The 22,076-nt window shown below is 41.4% G+C and overlaps 1 protein-coding gene across 4 annotated transcripts in view; it reads left to right on the plus strand.

Annotated features, from left to right (window-relative positions):
• Tshr (thyroid stimulating hormone receptor) overlaps positions 1–22,076 on the plus strand; it is a 157,158-nt gene that overhangs the window by 2,900 nt on the left and 132,182 nt on the right. The window contains exons 1-2 of one of the 4 annotated variants that reach the window (XM_005390232.2): positions 9,920–10,160; positions 10,436–10,756. The exons of 1 other annotated variant lie outside the window; for it this stretch is intronic. In XM_005390232.2, coding sequence (XP_005390289.1) covers positions 10,587–10,756 — 170 coding nt within the window. In that variant the 5' untranslated portion in view covers positions 9,920–10,160; positions 10,436–10,586. Of the gene's footprint in view, positions 1–9,919; positions 10,757–22,076 lie in introns of those variants that run through there. 2 more of the 4 variants (XM_005390231.2, XM_013517232.1) reach the window with 2 other exon arrangements.

Raw genomic sequence — 22,076 nt, forward strand, 5'->3', positions numbered from 1 at the left:
TTCCTTTCATCTATGTGACCTCAAGCAAGTTACCTACCACTCTAGGCCTTCATTTTAGCTTCCTCCAAATGAGCATGAGAACAGTACTTCCTGAACAGAGTCATATGGGGAATAAAATAATCTATGTGAAGGATTTAGCCCAGTGTTCAGAGGAAACATTAAATTTAAGTTAGCTTGTATATGCTGTGATATTCTAAAATATTAACTACATAAACACTGAGGCTTTATGGTGTTCTAGATTATTTGAGTAAAGATTATATTCTGCTGCTTTGTGAATATTTTCCTTGTGAAGTTTAAGACGCAAGATGTGATCAAAAAATATGGAGAATGTTTAAATTTTTTAAATGTATTACACTAAAAGACACATTGCCATCAATCCCCCTCAAAATACGCTCCTTCGCACACACTTATCCCTCATTCTTGCTACCGACTGAAGCAGTTCTGTTTTTTTTTTTTTTTTTGGTTTTGGTTTTGGTTTTTCTCTGGTACCAGGAACCGAACTCACGACCTTGCACTTGCCAGGCAGGCGCTTTTGCCACTGAGCTAAATCCCCAGCCCCCGACTGAAGCAGTTCTGAAAGTCCTCTTTCTTGCATGTCTTTAGTTACTCGGTGCCCCAACATCCTGAACTGACTTAAAATGTTTACCTTTCATGGTCATTTTGACTGTGGGGAGGAGCCAGAAGTCATGTGGTACCAGATCTGGTGAAATACGTAGAGAGGACACATCGCAATGTTTTTTAGGAATGAGGACCTTCTTCCTTTCAATTGGAGGACACTCAGCAACAAGAGTCCCTGCATTTTTCAATCATGTCGTGTAAAGACACTTAAGAAATAGTACCTCCAGAACTTCAGAAAGTACCAAGAATGAGGAATAAGTGTGTGTGAAGCAAGGGAGAGTATCTCGAAGGGGATTGATCACAATGTGTCTCTTAGTGTAATAAAATTTTTAAATTTAAACATTCACTATATATTTCAATCGTATCTGATTAGTCTGATGATTGAAATCCAAATAGCCTTGCTGAAGATTATATTGATGAAGCCGCCTACTGTTGCATCTGGGGGATGAGGACTGCTGCTGTGTTGTCCGAGCAGCCCACCTGGATTGTAACTCAGCCCCAGTAATAAATTAGAGGGACAAAGTTTGACAAGAGGAAGACACTTTATTTGTAAAGAGGAAAGGAGGGAGACAGGAGAAGATACACAGCTGCCCTGATAAGAAAGAATCAGTAGGGGAAAAGATGGAGGACTCGTAGGGCCTTTGTTCTCAGCTGTCTTTATGTGGGCCTGGGGGTGAGTGACTCTTTCCCCTCCACCCAGAACTTGCCAGAACTGGATTGGCTTCTGAGCACTTCTGCCTAAAGTCATTTCTTCAGGTGGTCTATGTGCAGCTTCTTTCTGCCTGTTTACTTGTCCTTGACAAGAATTTTCAGGCCTCATCTTTGGAGTGGGCAGCTAGTTAGTAAGGGGGGGCCTTATTTTTGGCTAGCTTAGAGTTAGTAGAGGGCATGTGGATATCTATTGTACTCTATAATGACCATAGAGTACATAATATAGTGACTCTAGAGTGAATACACTTGTATAGAAGAGGATATGTCAGAGCATAGGTGTGAGTACATACTAGCTTAAAGTGAGTCACCTCCCTTTGCTTCCCTTTTAGTTCATTGGAGATGGGGGTGGCTTATTGTTTGTGTACCTGGCTTTTTCTCTGTGTCTTATCTGTGTTCTCTTGTTCTGGTCTCTCGGTGCAAGTTCCCAGGCTGTTTGGTGCCTTTCTTTATCTGTTTGCTTTGTTTTGTTTTTCCTACCCCATCTTTAACTGGCTTCCCAGGGGAATCTCTCAGTAAAGTTTGTCTTTTAACTCTTTCTAGTCAGAATTAGCTAGAAGACATATGCAAACCCCTATTTTATTTTTTCAGCTACAGATCCCTGTCCCCATACCACCAGTCTATGCTGTGAGATCTGATGTACTAATTCCATATCTAGTTTCTTGAGCAGTCTCATGGGAAATATTGCTGCATCACACCAAACAAAAGCCTAGGTGGGCTAATCAATAAAGAGGTTCCGCGAGTGTAGCCCAGTGACAAAGTCACCTAGCAGGTAGAAGGTCTTAGGTTTAATCCCCAGCACCACAATATAATAAATAATAATAATGATGAGATGCTGGAATGCTGTTCATCTGGAGTGGGTGAGCATAGAGAAGGGAAGGCAGCTATCATATAAAAAGCTGTTCAGTGGCAGATGGAAGCAGTGCTAGTTCAAGCAGGATGGACAGAGGGTGTGTTTCTCCAGTATCTTGAAAATTCATACCACTGTGAAGCAGCAATAGCAGACTGATTATTTCCATGTGGCAGGAAAATTTATGTCAAGTTCTGCTCAAATGTTTATTTTTTCCTCTGTGGCTCTCTCGCTGCCTCCATTTCAGCCAGCTAAACTGTTCTGCACTGGTGAGATAAGACAATGGGAGAGAAGTTGAAGGTGAAAAGAAAAAGCAAAATAGTCTCTTCCTGGAGTCTGGGTATTAACCATGAACATTCTCCAAACAGGACTGGCTATGGAATTTGTGGGGTCCATTACAGAGGTAAAATGAGAGGCCATTGTTCAAAGCTCACTAAGAACATGGAAAGGGCAACGGTGAAGCCTTAAGTCAAGCATCAGGCCTTTCTGAATACAGTGCCGTGTGAGATGACACAGATCAAACCGAACTTGTAAAGCCAGCCCTGCTGTCCCAAAGGCACCATGGTATAAGCAAAGGATGTAGAAGAAAATATTGTGAACAAGAGCAGTCTTACAAAAGAAAAGAACGTTATGAATGTGACAAGATGCAGAGAAGAATGGGGTCTGAGAAAGAATGAGGTTAAGGCACAAACCTGAAGATGTAGGCAGGGAAAAAGTCTATGTCCAGAAAGTGCCCAACCTCTACTCAAGTAAACTCTATTCACAACCTGAACTTAGCTTCCTAACCATTGGCATATGGAAGGACGTCCCTTCAAAAGTGGTTGATATTTTGCCCAGATTTCCTAGCACAAGTGATGAACACCTGTGATTGTTAATTGGTTTTTTTTTTTGGTTTTTCTCCGGTACCGGGAACCAAACTCACGACCTTGCGCTTGCCAGGCAGGCGCTTTTGCTGCTGAGCTAAATCCCCAGCCCCTGTGATTGCTAATTGTGATGTGCCAATTTGATATAAGCAAGAACTGCTTAGCAGATTAGTAAAGTTCTGGGTGTGACTGTGGATGATTGACATGCAGTCCAGCAAATGGATGGGGGAAGAATCACTTGAGATGGGGGTGGTACTAACCAACTGGATTATACCGTGGATGGAATAAAAAGGGAAAGGAAAAAGAAAATGAAAGTAGTCCCCTTTTTTGGAAGGATTTGCCTTGTCACTGCCTTTGGACATTGGTCTCCAGTTTCTTCAGCCTTCCAGTGGAGGCTAGCACTGGTGACTCTATAGTGAGCTTCTCGGCCTTTGAATTTCAATTGCTGCTAGATCTTCTGGTTGTCCCGTGTACAGACAGCATTTTGGATTCTCCTGGATATGATCACACAATGGCCAATTTGACTCTTCCACCTTTGATCCTGTAAGTGTGCTTAATAAACCCCTTTGTGTAATTATAAATATATTTTATATTGATTCTATTGCTCTAAATGAACCTTAACTAAACGCTGCCTAAATCATTAGACTTTACTTGATTCCTTCTAGCTGCCACAGATGATCAAGCTGCTTTGTACTATCTCAGGACAATTGTTAAATCATAAGAAAGAAGACATCCTGTAACATGCTATGGGTAAAGTAAGAAGTAAATCCCTGACATTCTGAATTGGTGGTACTGAAAGTACTCTAGGCAGCTAAGTTAGATAAAAATTAATATACAGTCAGAGAGAAGCTGGGTTCCCAAGAAAGTCAACAACAACAACAAAATAATGGCACTGCTTTTGTGTGGTGAGCTCCACAGAGGCAGCCTGGACCCCTACTGTCTGCTTGGAGCCTACAGCAGTTGAGTGTGGAGGGGGGAAGGGACAGGATAGAGTCTGCCCTTGTACAATAGCAGGTATGCAGGTTCCTGAACCCTGCAGGGGAGGCCACACCTCGAAATAGTAACTGGGTTGTGATAGCAATTGCAACACTTGGAGTGGCTGGTGGTCACCAAGGGGGAACACAAGGGTAATGATGACTCCAGGTGACTCTGGTGTCTCACTGATGCCATAACCCCAGCACACTGACTGCCAGAAAAAACTAAATAAACAAAGATATCAGAACTGTGGCCAGAGGCACATCTAAAAAATGACCAGGCCTCAAGATAAAGATACAATGGCCAGGCCTACATGCTTCTCCTGAGGGATAAACAATAACTTAAAATTATACCATAATTAGAACCACTGGTCCAAGAAGTCCAGACAGACCTCAGTCACCCAAATGGGTGACCAAAATATCCAGACCTATCCCTTCCCCAGAATGCCTTTGTTTTTTCTATGTACCCTTGTTATGTGACCCACTTCCTGGTTAGATCAATACTACCTAAGCAGCTATACTTGTAATCCTACAGTTTGATTATAGTTTGACCCATGTTGTACCCACATTGGGTCCTTGCTATAAAAATTACCCTTATCTTTCAAGAACTATCTCTCAATGAACCTTTTCTACTCTTAATTTCCACTGTCCTTTAACATTCATTCTTCAATTTTTCAGGGGACACAAACTTGACACATCTGACATCTAACAGGTTGAGAGTTCTATTTCTCCTATAGCAAAGGATCAGTGGTGAAACCCATGCTTTTTAAACCAGCAGAAAACAATAAGTAGTTGTTGAGTCAAATTTTCAAGCTAGCTGCAAGACTAAGAAGAGTAAGAAGGTTAGATGTTGCAGCCATGATATTACCCACTACTCAAAGAGCCACTTCTAGTCATTTGTGATATAGAAGCATGGCTGATACCACAACAGTTTTTTCAGTCACGCACTTACTAATCATAAGTAGCTGTCACTGAGCAGCAGAGTTTTATGTCACTGTAATCCCAATGCATTTAGTCAAAATGAGAAACTATTAATGTACTAAATCAAAATGAAAATTATTGTAGTCAAGTAAAATAGCTTCTGATCAATGTTTTGAAGAAAGATGAACTACAGACAGATTATTTGGTAAACACCATTTTCTGGTATTTGGATCATGTTAATGGTTCTACAAAAAAAGGAAGACATGGTATAGTATTTGATAGCCCTCTTTATGTATTGGATTAGAGTATGTGTTTAATGGATCTGCGTGCAAGCACTTTTCTCTTAATTTAAACTAATTCATCATCTCACATGGTTATTTGCCTTGGTTTAAAAGTTATGGTATGGAAAGACAATTGCTTTAGTGATTATCATAGTTATTTGTTGAACAGGTCATTTGAACCTGTTATACTAAAGTCTTGTTCCAATTTACAGAACTGAAATGTTATGCATAGGAGACCTGACTTACATTACGATCTCTACTGAGCCAATTTCATGCTGACTAAATCTAGGTTTAATGTTACAGGGCTAAGGATATTGCTCACTGGTGGAGTGCTTTCCTGTCATGCCTAGTTCCCTGGGTTCAACCTCTAGAAACACACACACACACACACACACACACACACACACACACATTACAGATTTCAGCCCTTTTGTTTTCAGTAAAGGTAGAGTAACAGAGGTCAGAATTACCCTTCCAGCAGAATCAAACAGACCAAAAAAAAAAAAAAGGCAAATTATATGGTGGTACCCACCTATGCATGGTGGCACAACCTGTAACTCCAGCATTCAAAAGGCTGAGGCAGGAAGATTGTGAGTTTGAGGCCAACCTCTGCTATGCAGCAAGTTTAAGGCCAACCTGGACTACATAATAAGAGTCTGTCTTTTAAAAAAAAAAAAAAAAAAACAGGCATTTTGGCATATACCTGTAATCCTAGCACTCTGGGAGGCTGAGGCAGGAAGACTGCAAGTTTGAGCCCAGCATGGGCAACTTAATGATTTAGTGAGACTGTATCTCAAAATAAAAATAGAGAAGGAGTTAGGGATGCAGTTCAGTGTTAAAGCTCTGTGTTAAATCCCAATATTGAAAAAACAGAACAAAAGACAATCCACACACATCAAAGAAGGACAGGAAACAAACCAAATAAGGCAAATCTTGTGATTCCATAACTCACTGCCTTGAAAGACCATTCGGACCACAGTGGAAGGAAGGAGAAGGAATCTGGGGAAAGCCAGTGAATGCTCTGAAATGAAGCCAGATCTGAGAGCCTGGGAAGATGAAGGTCTTTGGGGAGTTTTCAGGACAAGCTATAGGAGTACAATGAACCATGTAGATCAGAAATGCCAGAGAACTACAAAAGGTCTCCAGGGATTATTCAGCAGAGCACCAAACACTACACACATGTGAAAACTGCAGGCTGGAGAGAGAAGTATCTAACAAGATCAGAGAGAAAATTGCCTTTCCCTTACCTAGTCCCAGGAAGAGGGGCAATTCCCACCAGTCAGATTGAAACTCCTCACATTTAAGGAGCATTGAATAGAGTATTCAGAGGGACTTGCTTCAGAACTGGGGAAGAACTGGCTCTAGATGAAATGCTGCTCTTGTCACACCTAACCTTAAAAACAAGACCCAGGATTATTGAACAGTTTCAAAGTAATTTAAGTATATCAGCTAAAGTATATTATAAAGAAACAAAGGATATTATGACAAAATGACAGATTTGTCCTTGGAAAAAGTGCAAATGACAAGACAACACAATGTTTTTTAAATACTGAAAGGAAAAGCACTTGTCCTTCTCAGACTGAACAGACTCTCTCTAGAGATGTTAAGCCTCTAATGGGGGAGCGCCTGTCAAGGGCAATAGGAAGAACTGCTGGCAGACGAGGGACGCGGACGCGGATAGCTTTGGCTGACCTGAAAGTTTACATCCTTGGCTCTTTCCAGAACATCAAGATGGCAAGAACTGCCATCTGCAATCTCATCTTGGGAAATCCTCCATGAAAGGTTTATGACAATATTCAAGCTGTGGCTAGCAGATCAGCAGATTGGTTCTCATTTCAAATAAGAGACTTTTTAGATTCTAAAGAAAAAGATCTTACACTCTGCAGGTGGGCATGCAAAACCAGGTCACTTTAAACTTAGATCCTTTCTTCCATTCTCAGCCAGCACCACAAATGGAAGGGAAAGGTTTAATAGTATTCATACGCAACAACTTTTAGGACAATTTAAGTATCAAAATATAAAGAATAATGTATTTTTTATTTTAAGTCACATGTAGCAGATTTGCAATTTAGACTCCTCTCATTTAGAGGAACTTTATTGCATAAACAGCCCTATATAAATTTTGGCAAATCTTCTAAATGGAATTTTAGAAAATTTGATCAAAGAATATTTTTTTAAAAACAATAAACAGAGAGATAGATCTCTTGAAAATGCAAAGGAGACCAGAGACAGAGGGAAAGGGGAGGGAGAAGAAAAGAAGGGGGGTGAAAAAGAATTAAGACGTGTTACACACATGTACCAGCTCCCCATGATGAATGCAGTTACGATGTACATAGCATGATCATATGGCGTTTACCTTGGGGATGCAATGTGAGTTTAACTTCCAAAATTCATTTACTGTGGTTCACTACATTTACAAACTACCATAGAACCACCACAATCAAGACTGAGAAGTTTGATTATGCAGGAAATTCCCTGGTGTCTGTAGTCAGACTTTTCCTCTGAACCCCAGTCCTTTGCAATCACTGGTCTGTTTCATGTCCTTATACCTTTGCCTTTTAAAGAATGTTATATAAAACCTATTTATATGAACAGTCATATATAAATAATCTTTTGAGTGTGGCTTCTTTCACTAGCATTATGCAGTCAAAGTTTGTATGTGTCACACATCAACAGTTCATTCACGTTCAGTACGGAATAATCTTTCACTTGGCGGATGCATTGCCATTCTTCACCCATTACCTAGCTGAAGGACATGTGGATTGTTTTCAGTGTGGAGTGATTATCAGTAAAGACCCTATAAACCTTGGAATATTTATGTGTACAGCTGAATGGATTTTGATAAATATACACAGACATTCATCGTTTAATGACCAAGTCACTGTCCCGTGACTAGGTTGTTAGATGACTTGGTTGATAAATGAGGAATTGTATATAGTATGCACATTACAATCATCAGAACAAAGAGATGGTCGAAAGAAACTCCAACCTGCTAATTTTGCTTTTATTTGCATATCTCTTACATGCAGTACTGTAATGTACAACAGAACATACAACTAAACACTGTATAGTACAATCAGCAAAATTACAGTACTGTATAAATGAGGTATACTGTACAAAAAAGACATTGTGCTTTCATAAATGAGGTGCACAGAACTGTACAAAAGATAAGATAGGCCATAAGTCCAGACTTATGTATATAACCCTTGAAAAAGTATGTACACCCATATGACATGAGACATTTCTATATATCAAAAAATTACAAAGGTAACATCACTTCTAAAGAGTTTGTCTATATCTGAGAATTTACTTAACTCCAAATGAATCAGTTTTATTATCACCTGAAGAACTACTGGAAGCAAATAGTCCTTAGAAGTGAGTCCAATAAAAAGAGTGCACTGACACATTGTTCTGGCCCTTGGGCACAGCTCTTCTGCCTGTATCACATGTGATCAACAGGTCTCATAAAACGATGCTCCAAATCACTCCCTTCAGCATCCAAACAGGCAAACTATACATTTTTCAGATATTGAGGTTGCCTCACTATCAAAAAAAATGTCAGGGAGCCTATTTTTCCCAGTATCAGACATTATAGAAATAATACTATTTTGAAGACATTTGTCTTTTCATGAATACTGTACAACATGATTAGTGAATGTGCCTAAAACACAAGACGCTACAGGTACTCTTCGTTTAACAACTGAGTTAAGGTCTCTCTAGCTGGTCATTGAATGAATTGCTCGCTAAGTGAGGAATTGCCTATAGTACGTACACTACGATATTCAGAACAAAGAAATGGTCAAAGGAAACTCCAACCTGATGATTTTGCTTCTATTTGCAGAACTCTTCAAACAAGCAGTACTGTACTGTACAGCAGAACATAAAACTACGGTACAGCACTGTACAGTACAATCAGCAAACATCATGGTACTGTACCCAAAAAAAGGACATTGAGGCTTTACCAACAAGATGTACAGAACTACACCAAAAAAAAAAAAAAAAAAAAAACTTTCCTAGGACCGCATCTTAAAAAAAAAAAAAAAAAAAAAAAAAAAAAAAAAAAAAAAAGAGGAGTAAGTCCCAGCAGCGGATCATAAGTCTGAACAGTGCTACTTGGTCCTTAAAAGAGTAGGTCGTTAAACGAGAATATCTGTGCATCCACTTAACTTCCAGCTTAAGATGCAGAACCCCTGTATGTTCTCTCCTTTTTATAATGATTTACCTTTAACTTCTACTTTGATTTCCATCACCATGGCTTTCCCCTGGTTCCAGAATTTCATATTAAAAGCTAGCGCAATATATATGGAGTTTATTCCTTTTGTCTTACGAGGAATTAGCAAGCAACTGAAGACTTTAAAGAAGGAAATTGGCACTATCTGGTCTGTATTTGTAATCAGCCTTTTGGGCTAGCGTGTGACGAACGATGAACAAATGATCGTATGGCGCTTACGTACTCTTTTTCTTCTCATCTTTTCAGGCAGGGGTCTATGAATTAGTAACATTTTTAGGCAAACTGGAAAAATCTAGATTTCCAGGCTGGCCTCAAAGTGCATTGCAAAGCTGGATTTAGAGACCGCCTGGGGCGCAAGAACTCTTCCTGCGATTCCGGCTGTGCACAGCAGATGGCCCCAGAGCCCGGTTCCTGGCCGGGTCGGTGGGTTGGGCAGCGAGCCGCGCGCCGTCTGGCGACTCCTTGCGGCGACTCCTGCCGAGCGCAGCCAGGCGCGCAGCGCTCCGGTGGGCGCTCAAATTGGGCAGCTGCGAAGATCTGCCAGGAGTGTGGTGCTCCGGCTTCGGCTGCCCCTGGACCTGGCCCGGCCCCTGTGCCCTTCTTGGACTCTCAGCAGAGGCGTCTTTGGCCTGAAGAGGCCAAAGTTCTGCGGGACGCACTGGTCGGCGCCGGGCAGTCCCTCCGCGGGACTTGGTGCGGACGGGGCGCGCGCGGGTGGGTGCTGGGGCGGCGGCGCGCGCAGAAGGCTGCCCACCGCCGAAGGTGGCTCGGGGAGTTGAAAGGGAAGGAAAGGAGTGTGTGTCTAAATGAGGGTTTGGGGAAGAGTCGCAGGGCGAGCGCGCGGGGCCGCCGCCGGACCGGCGCTGAGTGTCTGGGAACAGGCGGAGCGCGCGGCGTGGCTCCGGCCAGGAAAGCGCGGCAAGTAGGCTTGTTTGCGTGGAAGTTGCCTAGGGAAGCCGAGCTCTTGAGAGCCTCTTCTCCCTCTCCAGCCTCGCTCCGGCGGTGAGGTCACAGCGCTCCGAGCCCGGCCTCCTCGCGCCCCTCCCGCTCGCGCCTGCTCCACCTTGGGAACACAAGGCACCGAGGCGGAGAATGGGGCTACCGCACGCCATGGAGAAGTAGCCCCGGGGGCCGTGGAAAATGAGGCCCGCCCTGCTGCTGCGGCTCGCGCTGCTGCTCGCCCTGCCCGGCAGCCTGGCGGAGAAGGGGTGCCCGTCTCCGCCCTGCGAATGCCACCAGGAGGACGACTTCAGAGTCACCTGCAAGGATATCCACCTCATCCCCAGCCTGCCGCCCAGGACTGAGACTCTGTGAGTACCCGGGAGACGCGAGAGGGTAGGAGCAGAGGCCGAGGGCTCCTGGAAAGGTGGGCAGAAGTGCACAAAGAAGCTTAAGACCAGGCCAGAGGGGGTGCGTGAGCGTGCATGTGTGTTCGCAGCCTGTGAGGAGTCACTCAGTCGGCCACACTTGGGAAGATATTATTGCCTGGTCTGTAATACAGTCCCAAAGCTCCGTGCAAGATAAGGTGAGGCAGCTGGAGGACTTGCACTTTGCCTACTCCTGGCCCTGGCTGAACCTTAGTTTCACTTCAGATAGTAGTATGAAGAAAAGCTCAACAACTTTTTTTGCTCTTATCTCGGGCAATTATTAAAGATTGCAAAAAAAGAAAAATAATGTCTCTGTTAGTCTTTGTAGGTGAGTCATTATCTTATATTTCTGCTGATTCATCAAATACTTGTCAAAAAATTTTTATCAGGGACCCCTTTTAAAATGTTTCCTTTACTCAGTATATATGGTTACTTAATTTTGAACTAACTGCCCGCATAACGCATCTAGAAACTCCTTTGTGACAGAAGTCGGAGAAGTACAGAGAGATGACATTTCATAAAGTGCTCTTTAAAAATCTGCCTGCTAAATGCTACCAAATCAGAAGCTTGGTGGCAACTAAGATTGTACACACCCACACCCACATACACTTGTTTCTTAGTAGAAATTCCAATCAGTCATTGAAAAGTTAACTGTAGATAAGACCAGGGTAAAAAAGCTTTCTTGATAGGTTAAACGTAGAATAGAAAGAATGGTAGAACAGCCTAGATAAGTTCAACCCAGTTAAGCAAAGAAAATGTAGATAGGTGAAAAATAATTGTGACTTCAAGATTTTCCTCACAAATTTAGCTTAAAAGAGCATTCAACAGTAAACAAAGAGTATTTCAGCATAGCTACGTATTTCTGTGCTCTGAGGGGCCCTTGTTTGTTGTCTCCGGATTAATTACTACAATAACCTCCAGGCAGTGCTTCATTCTCCAAACTCCCGTTACATAATAAAGTAGTTTTTGTCATCTTCTTGAGGAAACCTCCACACCAGCTCCGCATAACCTTCCATCAAGACCTGGTGCAAACTGCCCAACATCACTGCTCCCAGTTTCTCTGCCTTGTCTCTCCTACGGAACAGAACGGCTGCTGTGTTCCCCCAAGTTCCCTGCCCTTGCCTCCCATTTCACATCCTGTCCCCTTGCCTGAAGCCCACCTTCGTTTCTTTATCAGCTAATGCCTTTTCCAAGATTCAGACGTGGTGTCCATTCCTGCAGGAAGTCTTCCTCAACCAGGACCCTTAGGCTGGGTGAGCTACGCCCCCTCTTAACAGTGTGGGTGTGAACATGTCCCTAGCCCTTACACCCGGTGTGCCTTCCTGTGGCTTCCTTTTTTTTTCATGCCTGCCCAAGCAGACATGAGCTCCTCTAACACAGGGACCCTGTCATGCAGCCCAGAATTCCTCACACCCAGCACAGGACCTGGAACTGCTTTGCTTCTCAAAAAAAGCTTAAGTAAATGAATGAAGAAATGAGTACAGTGGGCTCAGATTGTCCATGGTGTGAACACCGCAAGAAAGGAGCTCTTCTTCAGAGAGTGGCACAAACTCCAGAGTCATTGAAGAGAAATGTGGCTCTGAGAGTACAAAGGAACTGGAATCATCCCATTTAAAATTCCCCTGAATATTGAGAGCAGGGAATGTCAAAGAGTAAGCAGTGGGATAGCAGCAGGAGACCTGAATTCCTCATTCTCTTCATTACCTCGCACACTCACTGAGAAACTGAGGGTGATCATTTATTTGGAAGGAGTCAGTTTTTCCTCTGATGAAAGAAGATTCTTTTGGAAGCTTTCTGATATTCTGAAGCTAATGAACATCATCTGAGGGAAGCCACTGAATCACAGTGAGAACAAGAGCGGCCACTGGAAGGACCTGACCTTGCCAATAACCAGGAGCAAGGCACTCTGTCTGAAAGAATGAAGTCATTCTGAGTAGGGAAAAGAAAATTGATGTAAAGCATGGTTAAAATGCTACGATATGCTCATTAGCAATGACTACACCCTGAGGGATGTTCTTGGCCAAGATTCACATTATTCATGATGTGATCTCTTATAGTTTTTGAAGAGCTTCTACTGGTTTAAAATGTAAAGACTTGTGCTTCCACAGAGTCATTTGCCTTATATCTCTATCCTATATCAAGTTGCTATATAAATTGCTTAACCATTTTGCAAATCATTACAGTGTGGAGAACAATTTTTCCTAATCCTTATCTTCTACCCATTTATTGTAGTGTCAGAAGGTCATTGGGCCTCCTCTTTCTTTGCTGCACCTACACTTGCTCCACGGCAAGTGGATGGGTAGGAGAGAGTTACAGAGTTTGTGGTAATCAATGAAGGGTGGTTCTGACTCTTGTCCTCACTGCCCCCTCCCAAGGGGCCTGACACACTCTCATTATAACAGTGGCTTTAACTGGGTGGGAGGTGAGGGTGAGCTGGTATGCCTACTCCCCAGTGGGACATTCTGCAATCTATGGTAGGCAGGAAGGCTGACAAAAATGACTCTTTCCACTTGAAAATTACTGATTTAAAGGAATTGAACTGCGGTGAGAGAATACACCTAAATTTTGGCATGTAATTGTAGATCATATTACTTCAAAGCCACACCTACAAGATTGACTCAGTACTCTCTTACGTAGAAAGTCACCTCTATGCCTAAGAGGACCATCCCTTTTATGAATGAGAAAGTGAATGGATTTGTATGGATTCTTTCTCAAGAAAATGCTGACTGAAACGGGAGTGGTGGCACATGCCTGTAATCTCAGCAATTGCGTGGGTGAGGCATGAGAATTACAAGTTTGAGCCCGGCCCAGGAAATTGAGTGCCTTAGTGAGATTTTGTCTCAGAATATAAATGGGCTGGAGATGGGGCTCAGTGCAAAGGCCCTGGGCTCTTTTACTAGTATTGGAAAAAAGAAAAAGTAAAATGCAGGGGAAGGGTGGAAAAGGAGGAGAGGGAAAAAGAAGAGGAAGAAGGAGAAGGGTGGGGAGAGAAAAGAAAGAGAAGGAGAAAAAAAGGAAAGTACTGACTTTATTTGCTTTGTCCTTTTAACCTTTCCACTTGTAGTTTCATGGATTTGCTACATTGATCCCCAAACCCTAAGCATCTAGTAAAGCTTTATCCACCACATGCTTGTATTCCTTCAGAAATATCTCTGAAGGAGTTGAGGTTGCTAGTCTGGTTTTGAGGTCTTGTTTTTACTTATTTGCATTCTATACATGCTACTCTAAGTGATGAACTATCCCACAATTTTTTTTTCCAGTACTGGTGATGAAACCCTGTTAGGGAAGCCCTCTACCACTTACCTACATCCCCAGCCAACTATCCCTCTGTCTTGGTTACTTTTCTCTCATTGCTGAGACAAAATAAAACTGACACCCAGAGTTAAGAAAGGAAAGGTTTATTTAGCTCACAGTTTGTGGAGGTTTCAGTCCATAATCAGCTGGCTCCAAGGCAGGGTAACACATGGCTGAGGGCAACAGTTCATGGCGGCAGAAATCAGCAAAAGCAACAAGAGCAAAAGGGGGAGGAGCAAGAGAGCAAGCCTCTTTCTATCCCTTATATTGTATGTCTCCTACCTGCTCCAGGGTGAGAAGTCTCAGCACTAGACAATGAATCAATCATAAACTATAGGCTCAGCTGCCTCTGAGAAACAAGCCCCTCATGACTGCATGAGGCTTTGCGGCGGAACATCCAGACACAAACCATAACACCCTCTATTTTCTAAACTGGACAATCACTCATCACCTTTGCAAATCCTTCCCTCTTTCATCTATACTGTTCTATGCTCAGTATGTTTAAGTACTGTTATAACTGAGACTTTTGGGTGACATTTATCTGAACCATAATATAACTCTATTTGAATACCCCAGGAAGTTGATTCAAAGAGGTGACTGAATATCCAGTGGTAGGCACTGCCAGAGGCAGTACTATGTGTGTTTTAAGAGGCTTCAGAAATCAGATTAGCTCCACTGAGGCCAAAATACAGAATGTCTAGTCCTTTCCATCTGTGTGAAGAAACCTTTGCTGGCCGGGGTCCAAGTGTTAGTATTTTGAATTAATCTTGTCTGAACATAATGCTCCATTTCTTAAAAGACTTTTCTTTTTAAATTTCTTCAGACCATAAGAATTGCTACCTTGAATTTGTAAGACTGATTATTTTTATAATGTTTCCTGATTATACAACTATGTCAGTTACCCTTCAGATTAAAGTTTATTAACCAGAAATTCAGAGGATTCCTAAAAATTCATGGTTGTACTCCTGAGAATCTGTCACTATGTGAAAATTTGTATATACATATATCATTGCATTTCTTAAATTTTCAAAAGTGTACTTGACCAGTCCTCCCCCCAAAGTTAAGAAATTTGGCTTTGGAATAATTTGGCATTTTTGTATAGCTGTAAGTGTACATTTGGTATTCGTATCACTCAATTTATTTTATTACAAAGAACACAGCATATTTTAAAAATAAGCAGAAGCTTCTTGATGTTTAAATGTTATAGTTTCCCTCTGAATATATTATTAGGTTGATTACTTTCTTTATGCTGCACATTTAGCCTGTCCTTTAAGGAGACTTTTTACATGGAAGTTTACCAAATGTGACCATTTATCAAGTTAATAATTTAAAGGCATCTTTTACAAATGGTTGATACATTGTGTCTGATATTAAATTCTTTATGCTGTCTCTGTTTTTACCGAAGCTAATTGATATACTTAATTACCTGTTGCCTTTCATTGCTGCTTTAAAAAATAGAAAAAAAATTAATAGCAAAATGGTCCCATTTGTTCAAAATTACAGATTGAAATTGAAATGTTCCATTTAGATGTCAGATTCTGTTTCATTTCTGAATGAATTCTTAAGGATGTTTAGAATGTTCTAGAAATTTTCAAAACAAAATTCTTTAAGTTACAAAGCAGTCACATGTGATTTTAAAAGCATCCTGTAAATATATATTGTTCCCTTGGGTGTGGTACCATGTATATGTCCCCTGGGGTTTTCTGGTATAGTCTTATTGAGATTATTCTGTCATCAGGAGAACATGCCAGAGATTCAAATATTTCATCATCTTAAGGTAAACTTCCCACTTCACTTTGGGACCTGGAAAGAGCTCCATTGATTGAAATTTTTCTTTCAGGAAGTGATCTTGTCAGGGGGCCTGGGTCTCAGAGGTCCCTGAGGCTCAAAGAAGGAACCTACCCTACCCCTTTAAAATAAGTTTGCAGGTTTGCTGACTTTTTTCACAGAAAAAGAATTTTTAGGACACATCAGTGAGAGGTGAGAGAAGCCTCTATTAGATAGAGATACAGGGTGCAATTAAGAGCAGAATGTGGGTGCTCAGAGAAATGAGGCACAGCACCCTTGGGAACCTGAAATCTATTATGGGTTTTGGGTGGTGGAAATCTGTGGAATTTGATAATCTATAGTCTTCATCTTGTCTAGTGGGTGGGAGAGGATAGCCCACCCCTCGTGACATAATGGCACGTTCCCTTGGGAAAGCCTAAAAGGTGGTTTATTCATAGGTGAATGAGGACATTTGAAGTAAAAAGGAAATGGGTAAACCCATTTGTAGGTGGAAGGCAGTTGCCCTGGTTTACTATGTTTTTGGGAGAAGAGAAAAAGAAAAAAAAACTGGGCTTGTGTCCTAAGCCTGCAGTTTTTCTTAGAAGTACAATTTTTAAAATCTTGATTTCCTTGTCTCCTTCTTACCTAGTTTTTATTTCTTCTATACTACCTTAATTTCTCTATTTACATGGTACATTAAGCTTTTGGCATGTATTTTGCAGACATTAACTTAACACTATCCATGCCCAAGAATTATCATAATTACTTAACTCCAGAGAGGGGGAATGAAATGGTCTCTTCCTATTGCCACATACTCTTACTTTATAGTTTGTTATTTCAATCTTTTTGTGAGTTGGGAAACTATGTGTAGCTTGAGAGAAAGCCTCTGCACATAGGACTTGAGAAAAGATAAAATGAGGGACTCTCCCGAGAGGAAGTCTTTAATGGGCTTGCTCACTGTGGTATTTCCATCTCATCAGCCTTTCCCGGTATTTATGGATTTATGGACAGGGGTTTATGGACATGGGCCCGAAGATTTGAGGTGACTAGAAATTCTATCTCTAGATAACTAGTATTTTATTGCATTTAGTCTTTCCTTTTTCCATAAATATTTATTCATCATTTATGTGCCATACTTTTCTAGGCTTTGGAGATACATACTAAGTGACTTTATATTGTAGTATGGAGAAATAGCAACAACGTAAAATAGCAAAAAAGTAAAACAAAGCGAATATCAGGTAGTGAAAAGTATACCTGTAAAGAAGAAATATAAAGAAAGGGAGTGAGAGAAGGCATGATGGAAATTGCATTATGAATGGCTAGATGCCACATTTGGCGTCCTGTCTCCTAGTTTGTACCTGGCTGCCTTCTTGTTGTGTCCTCCTGAGGCAGAAAGCAGTGTTCCCCTCTCTCATGCTCTTATTAATATAAGGGCATTGATTTTCATCACAGAGCCCCACCCTTATGGCCTAATTACCTCCCAAAGAACCAGCTTCCACATACTATCATGTTGGGGGTAGGTTTCAACATGTGAATATTTTAAGGGGGCACAAACAATAAGTCTATAGCAAACACCTCACTGAGAAGGTGACATCTGAATAAATACCCAAAGGAATGAAAAAGAAACATAGGCTGATAGCTAGAAGAAAACTGTAAATACAGAGGCAGGAGAGGGATGGGAGAAACATGCAGAGTATGTTTTAAGAAGCAACAAGAAAAAAAGAGAAGCAACAAGAAAAGAAATGTGACTTAAGTAGGGAAAAAGGTCAGAGAAGTTACTGGTGAACAGATATATTGGACTTTAAAAATGCATACATGAGAGGGCTTGTGACATAGACTCCTGTTGCAGCTGATTTTAAAGGCTATACTAGATAGTCATCATCTCCCTCTTTCTGCAGTTCTGTAGTTGCTATTTTTCCCTTCACCATTATCACTGGGCACAGAAGAACCAAAGGATACCTCCATGAAATCCCTACATTCTAGACATATTCCTTGCTGATGGATAGTGGTTGCTGTAGCTTCTTACAATACAGAGCATCTAATATTCCTATAAGTTGAGAAACTCCATAACTCCTCATCCACTGAAATGAGAAGCCCAAACAAACAAGTGATCACTATAGTATCAGGCCCTTCCATATTTTACTTGGCAGAAGTAATCTTTATACTCATGAACTAGTACCTCTAATATGGCAGCAATATAGACAAAAAGCTCAAGGTCACTGAATTGATGATGATAAGGGTAATCCTACCAGTACACAGAGGCCCTTAGCCTCATGTATCAGGCTATACAGAATAAAACATACATGGCTTTTGGTTCAGTGCATACACTTTATTAGTTAGATCCCCAAGTTGGCACCCTTGCTGACCCTTAATGTCTATCCTATCATTCTAACAGGCAGAATGCTTCTGCATGGTGGGGTACATGGGGAGACATGAGTACAAGGAGTACAGTGGAACAGAAGTCATGCATCCTTTGTGGCACCATCTCTACCATGAAATGTGTCTCTAGGATGATGCAAAATTGTGTAGGTTTTCATACTGGTAGATCAGCTATTCTATAAGCACTTAAATGATAATGCTGGTGGAAGCATTGAAGTTACACAAATTTAAGTCCAAAGTAATGATTATTTTAAAAAGGAATCACTGGGGCTGGGGGTTTAGCTCAGCGGCAAAAGCGCCTGCCTGGCAAGCGCAAGGTCGTGAGTTCGGTTCCCGGTACCGGAGAAAAACCGAAAACCAAAAAAAAAAAAAAAAAAAAAAAAAGGAATCACTTATTTCCTACCAGGTGGAAAGGATACAGTGTGATCAGACTGCCTTCAAGTGGCTGGCTGCTTTCTGAGGAAATTTGCTATATTATGGGCACAGCACTGGTCTCTACTGCTGGCAGGGTAGGCTTTCACTGAGGCAACTGCAAAATTAGTCTTAATAAAAGGGAGCCTATCTTAGTCTGTTTCATGATGCCATGTCAAAATTCCCAAGGCTAGGCACTTAATTAAGAAAAGAAGCTTATTTGACTTGTGACTCAGGGGCTGGAATCACAAATTACAGCATTGGTGCTTATTTAGCCAGCCCCTTGGCTATATATCACAACATGTAGAAGCAGAAAGTAAAACAGCCATATATAGAAGGGTCCAAGGGCTCACTTCATAATAACCTTCTGTCAGGAGAACTGACTGGGTCCTGAGGAAACTACTCTCGTGCCTTCCCAGGGTAGGTCTCCTGTGACCTTTTTTTTTTTGGTTTTTCTCCGGTACCGGGAACCGAACTCACGACCTTACGCTTGCCAGGCAGGCGCTTTTGCCGCTGAGCTAAATCCCCAGCCCCTAGGTCTCCTGTGACCTAATCACCTTCTACAAACCCACTCTTAATAATTCCACCACCTGTCAATACTCTTACACCAGGGACCAAGCTTATAGCACATGAATGTTTTGAGGACAAACTGTGTCATACCGGAACCTGTACAATTGGGCCCCTGTTTAGCTTCCACGCTTCTTACCGTGGCCATTTCATTCACGTCTATTGTACTACCATGGGTTGACCCCCCATAGAATGAGTCACTCATCCATCTCATTGTTTAGAGTCGCCAACAGCCAGAGTAGCTAGTGGGTACTCTCTGAGGGGCATTAACATGATACACAAAGATTGATCCACACCATTTGTGTCCCTCCCCATAGATCCATCCCTATGTCTCTGCTCTGAACTTTCCTGGTCCTTACCTTTCAATATTATTCTTTTCATGCCAGTGAGAAACCAGTCAAATTACTTGCTTCTTACTGGTATTCCATGTGTATCCTTATGTCAACCCTTCTCCCTTCATGAAAATGAATGATTGTTTACAGCTTTATTCACCTGGAGTATTTCCTTTCACTAGGACCAAACTTGAGTGCAAAACTCGCTCATTTTTTGACTTGAATTAACTTATTGGGCCAGTCCATAAAGCAATCATAAACCTTTGCCCTCCATCAGTTGGTCATACAGAGTCTTCCATGAGGCCAGGTGAGGTGAAGGTGCAACAGAGATGAATGAAATCGGAGTCTAAGCCATCTGCTCATGTGAGTTACCTTTTCCTTCAAGACTTACCAGATCCAGAATACAGAAATGTTCAGGGCCTTATTTTACGACTCAGTGGGAGTGACAATACCACAGTGAGAATCAGCAACCACAGTCGCAGAGTTACTTGGTGTCCCATGTTTCTGAGGGTGTCTCCTCAGTTTCTATTAGGACGAAGTAGTATGCCAGGATTTATTTTCCAATGAAAGTATTTCTGTTCTTCAGAAGGTAGAGACTTGCTCCAAAAACCTTAGGAGCCTGAGCTTTAATTCTCTTATTGGGACTTTCCAGAGAATCCACAAAATACCATTATGAACAGTGGACACCAGTAGTACTGTCAGATCTGCTAGGTTGTGTAGATTACAGACTAGGGCAGCTGGTATTTCTCTGAATCTGCCATACACATTCTCTTTTTGTTTTTCAGTGCTGGGCATTGAACCTAGGGTCTTGTGCATTCTAGGCAAGTGCCCTACCACTGAGCTACCTTCCCAGCGTCATCTTTTGTTCTAGATCTTACCTGAAACTGATAGCTTTTAAAGCTATCTAACAAATGAGCAAATGGTTTCGAACATATATTCCTAAGTGGTATGTATACTACCTTTAAAGCCAAAAGAGGCCCAAGACATACTGTACTCCTTTAACAGGTAAGAAAGGCCAAATACAATAATTTGTTCTTTACCTTGGAGAAATATTCTCAAATGCGTAGATTAAACACATCACCAATGGAAAGATCCTTCAATCTTTGTGGGGCTTACCTCTCTCTCCTCACACTGGGATACCTAGGCTTCTTTTTGCTCTTTACTCATGAAGTCCAGTTAGCATCTCATCACCTGTGCAAAGAGGTGGGTGATGCTGAGACCCAACACTATCTGACTTAGGCAACAGAGATGGCAGGTGGTGCCCTGGAGCAAAACAATGACAACAGATCGCTCTTCTTCCTGTGTACAGGTATCTTACTTTTGGTCATCTCTGTTGATAGGGATCAAAAACAGAATACACTCACCAGATTACTAATTATGTATCAAGTACTAGAAGTTGTGTTGATATATTCCAGGAAGGATATGCCCGATACAGCAGCTATGCTAGAACCTACCTGTTGGTTAAATAGTCCTTTGTCATTCACTATACTCAATCTCTTTGGGTTTTTGTTTTGTTTTTGTCTCTCTCAGAGGCAGGTAGGTGAAATAAATGAAGACATGAAGGGCCACTATTCTGCTGTAGGCATTTATTTACTTATTTATTTAGTTAGTTAGTTAGTTACTGGGAATCAAACTCAGGACCTTGCACTTGCCAGGCAGGTGCTGTGCCACTGAGCTATATCCCCAGCCCCGTTGTAGGTCTTTAATGTGGACACTCATATATACAATTTATCCTGAGACACAGGACTGAGTATCACCTCAAACACTGCATCTAGTCATCCTCAAGAAGCCTGGGATTTCTCCCTACCAGTTGACTGTTATTTTGACAAATGGCTACTGGTCCCACTTGGAAATGGTCAGGGGAACATTTGCCGTAGATGCCTGAGACAGTATCATAGACATTTCCTTGGGGGGATCTAGCCTCTTATTGATGACTCCTGTTTTCTGAGATACTAATGTTTAAAAATATGTGCATTTAAATGGATGAAATATTGTATCTCTTGATACAGTTGAGTGTTAAAGAATTTGCCACATTAATTGTTTTAGCTTTAAATGGATGTCTCAAGGCCAGATAAATGAAGCAGAAATTGTGAGAGTAAAAGCATCTACTTCTTTAGTGCTTCCATTTTTGAAACTTGTGATAATTACCTATTCTGAATTATTAATCCCAGTTTCTTTCATTATATTTTCACAATAGTGAGTTAAATGCCTTTTATCTACCTTTAAAGACCTCAGTATTATGTGGTTTTCTTCTGTTCAGTTATGCATGTTAGGGCAACTCTGTGGCCGGGCCTTTTGTGTTTACATATATAATATCTCAGTACTCACGACAGCTCTGGGAAGTAGGTATTTGACTCTGATGTAGATGAAGGAACTGAGATTAAAAAAAAAATTAGCTTGTATGTGATGTTCAAACCAGTAAATGAAAGACTCGGAAATCAAACTCAGATTTCCTAACTCTAAATTTGAGCCTTTCTCTTCGACCCCATAGCTATCTTCCTAAATATGGTGTC

This window comes from Chinchilla lanigera, unplaced genomic scaffold (genome assembly GCF_000276665.1).
Source record: "Chinchilla lanigera isolate Chin_1 unplaced genomic scaffold, ChiLan1.0 scaffold00037, whole genome shotgun sequence".
In the NCBI taxonomy this organism is placed as follows: domain Eukaryota; kingdom Metazoa; phylum Chordata; class Mammalia; order Rodentia; family Chinchillidae; genus Chinchilla; species Chinchilla lanigera.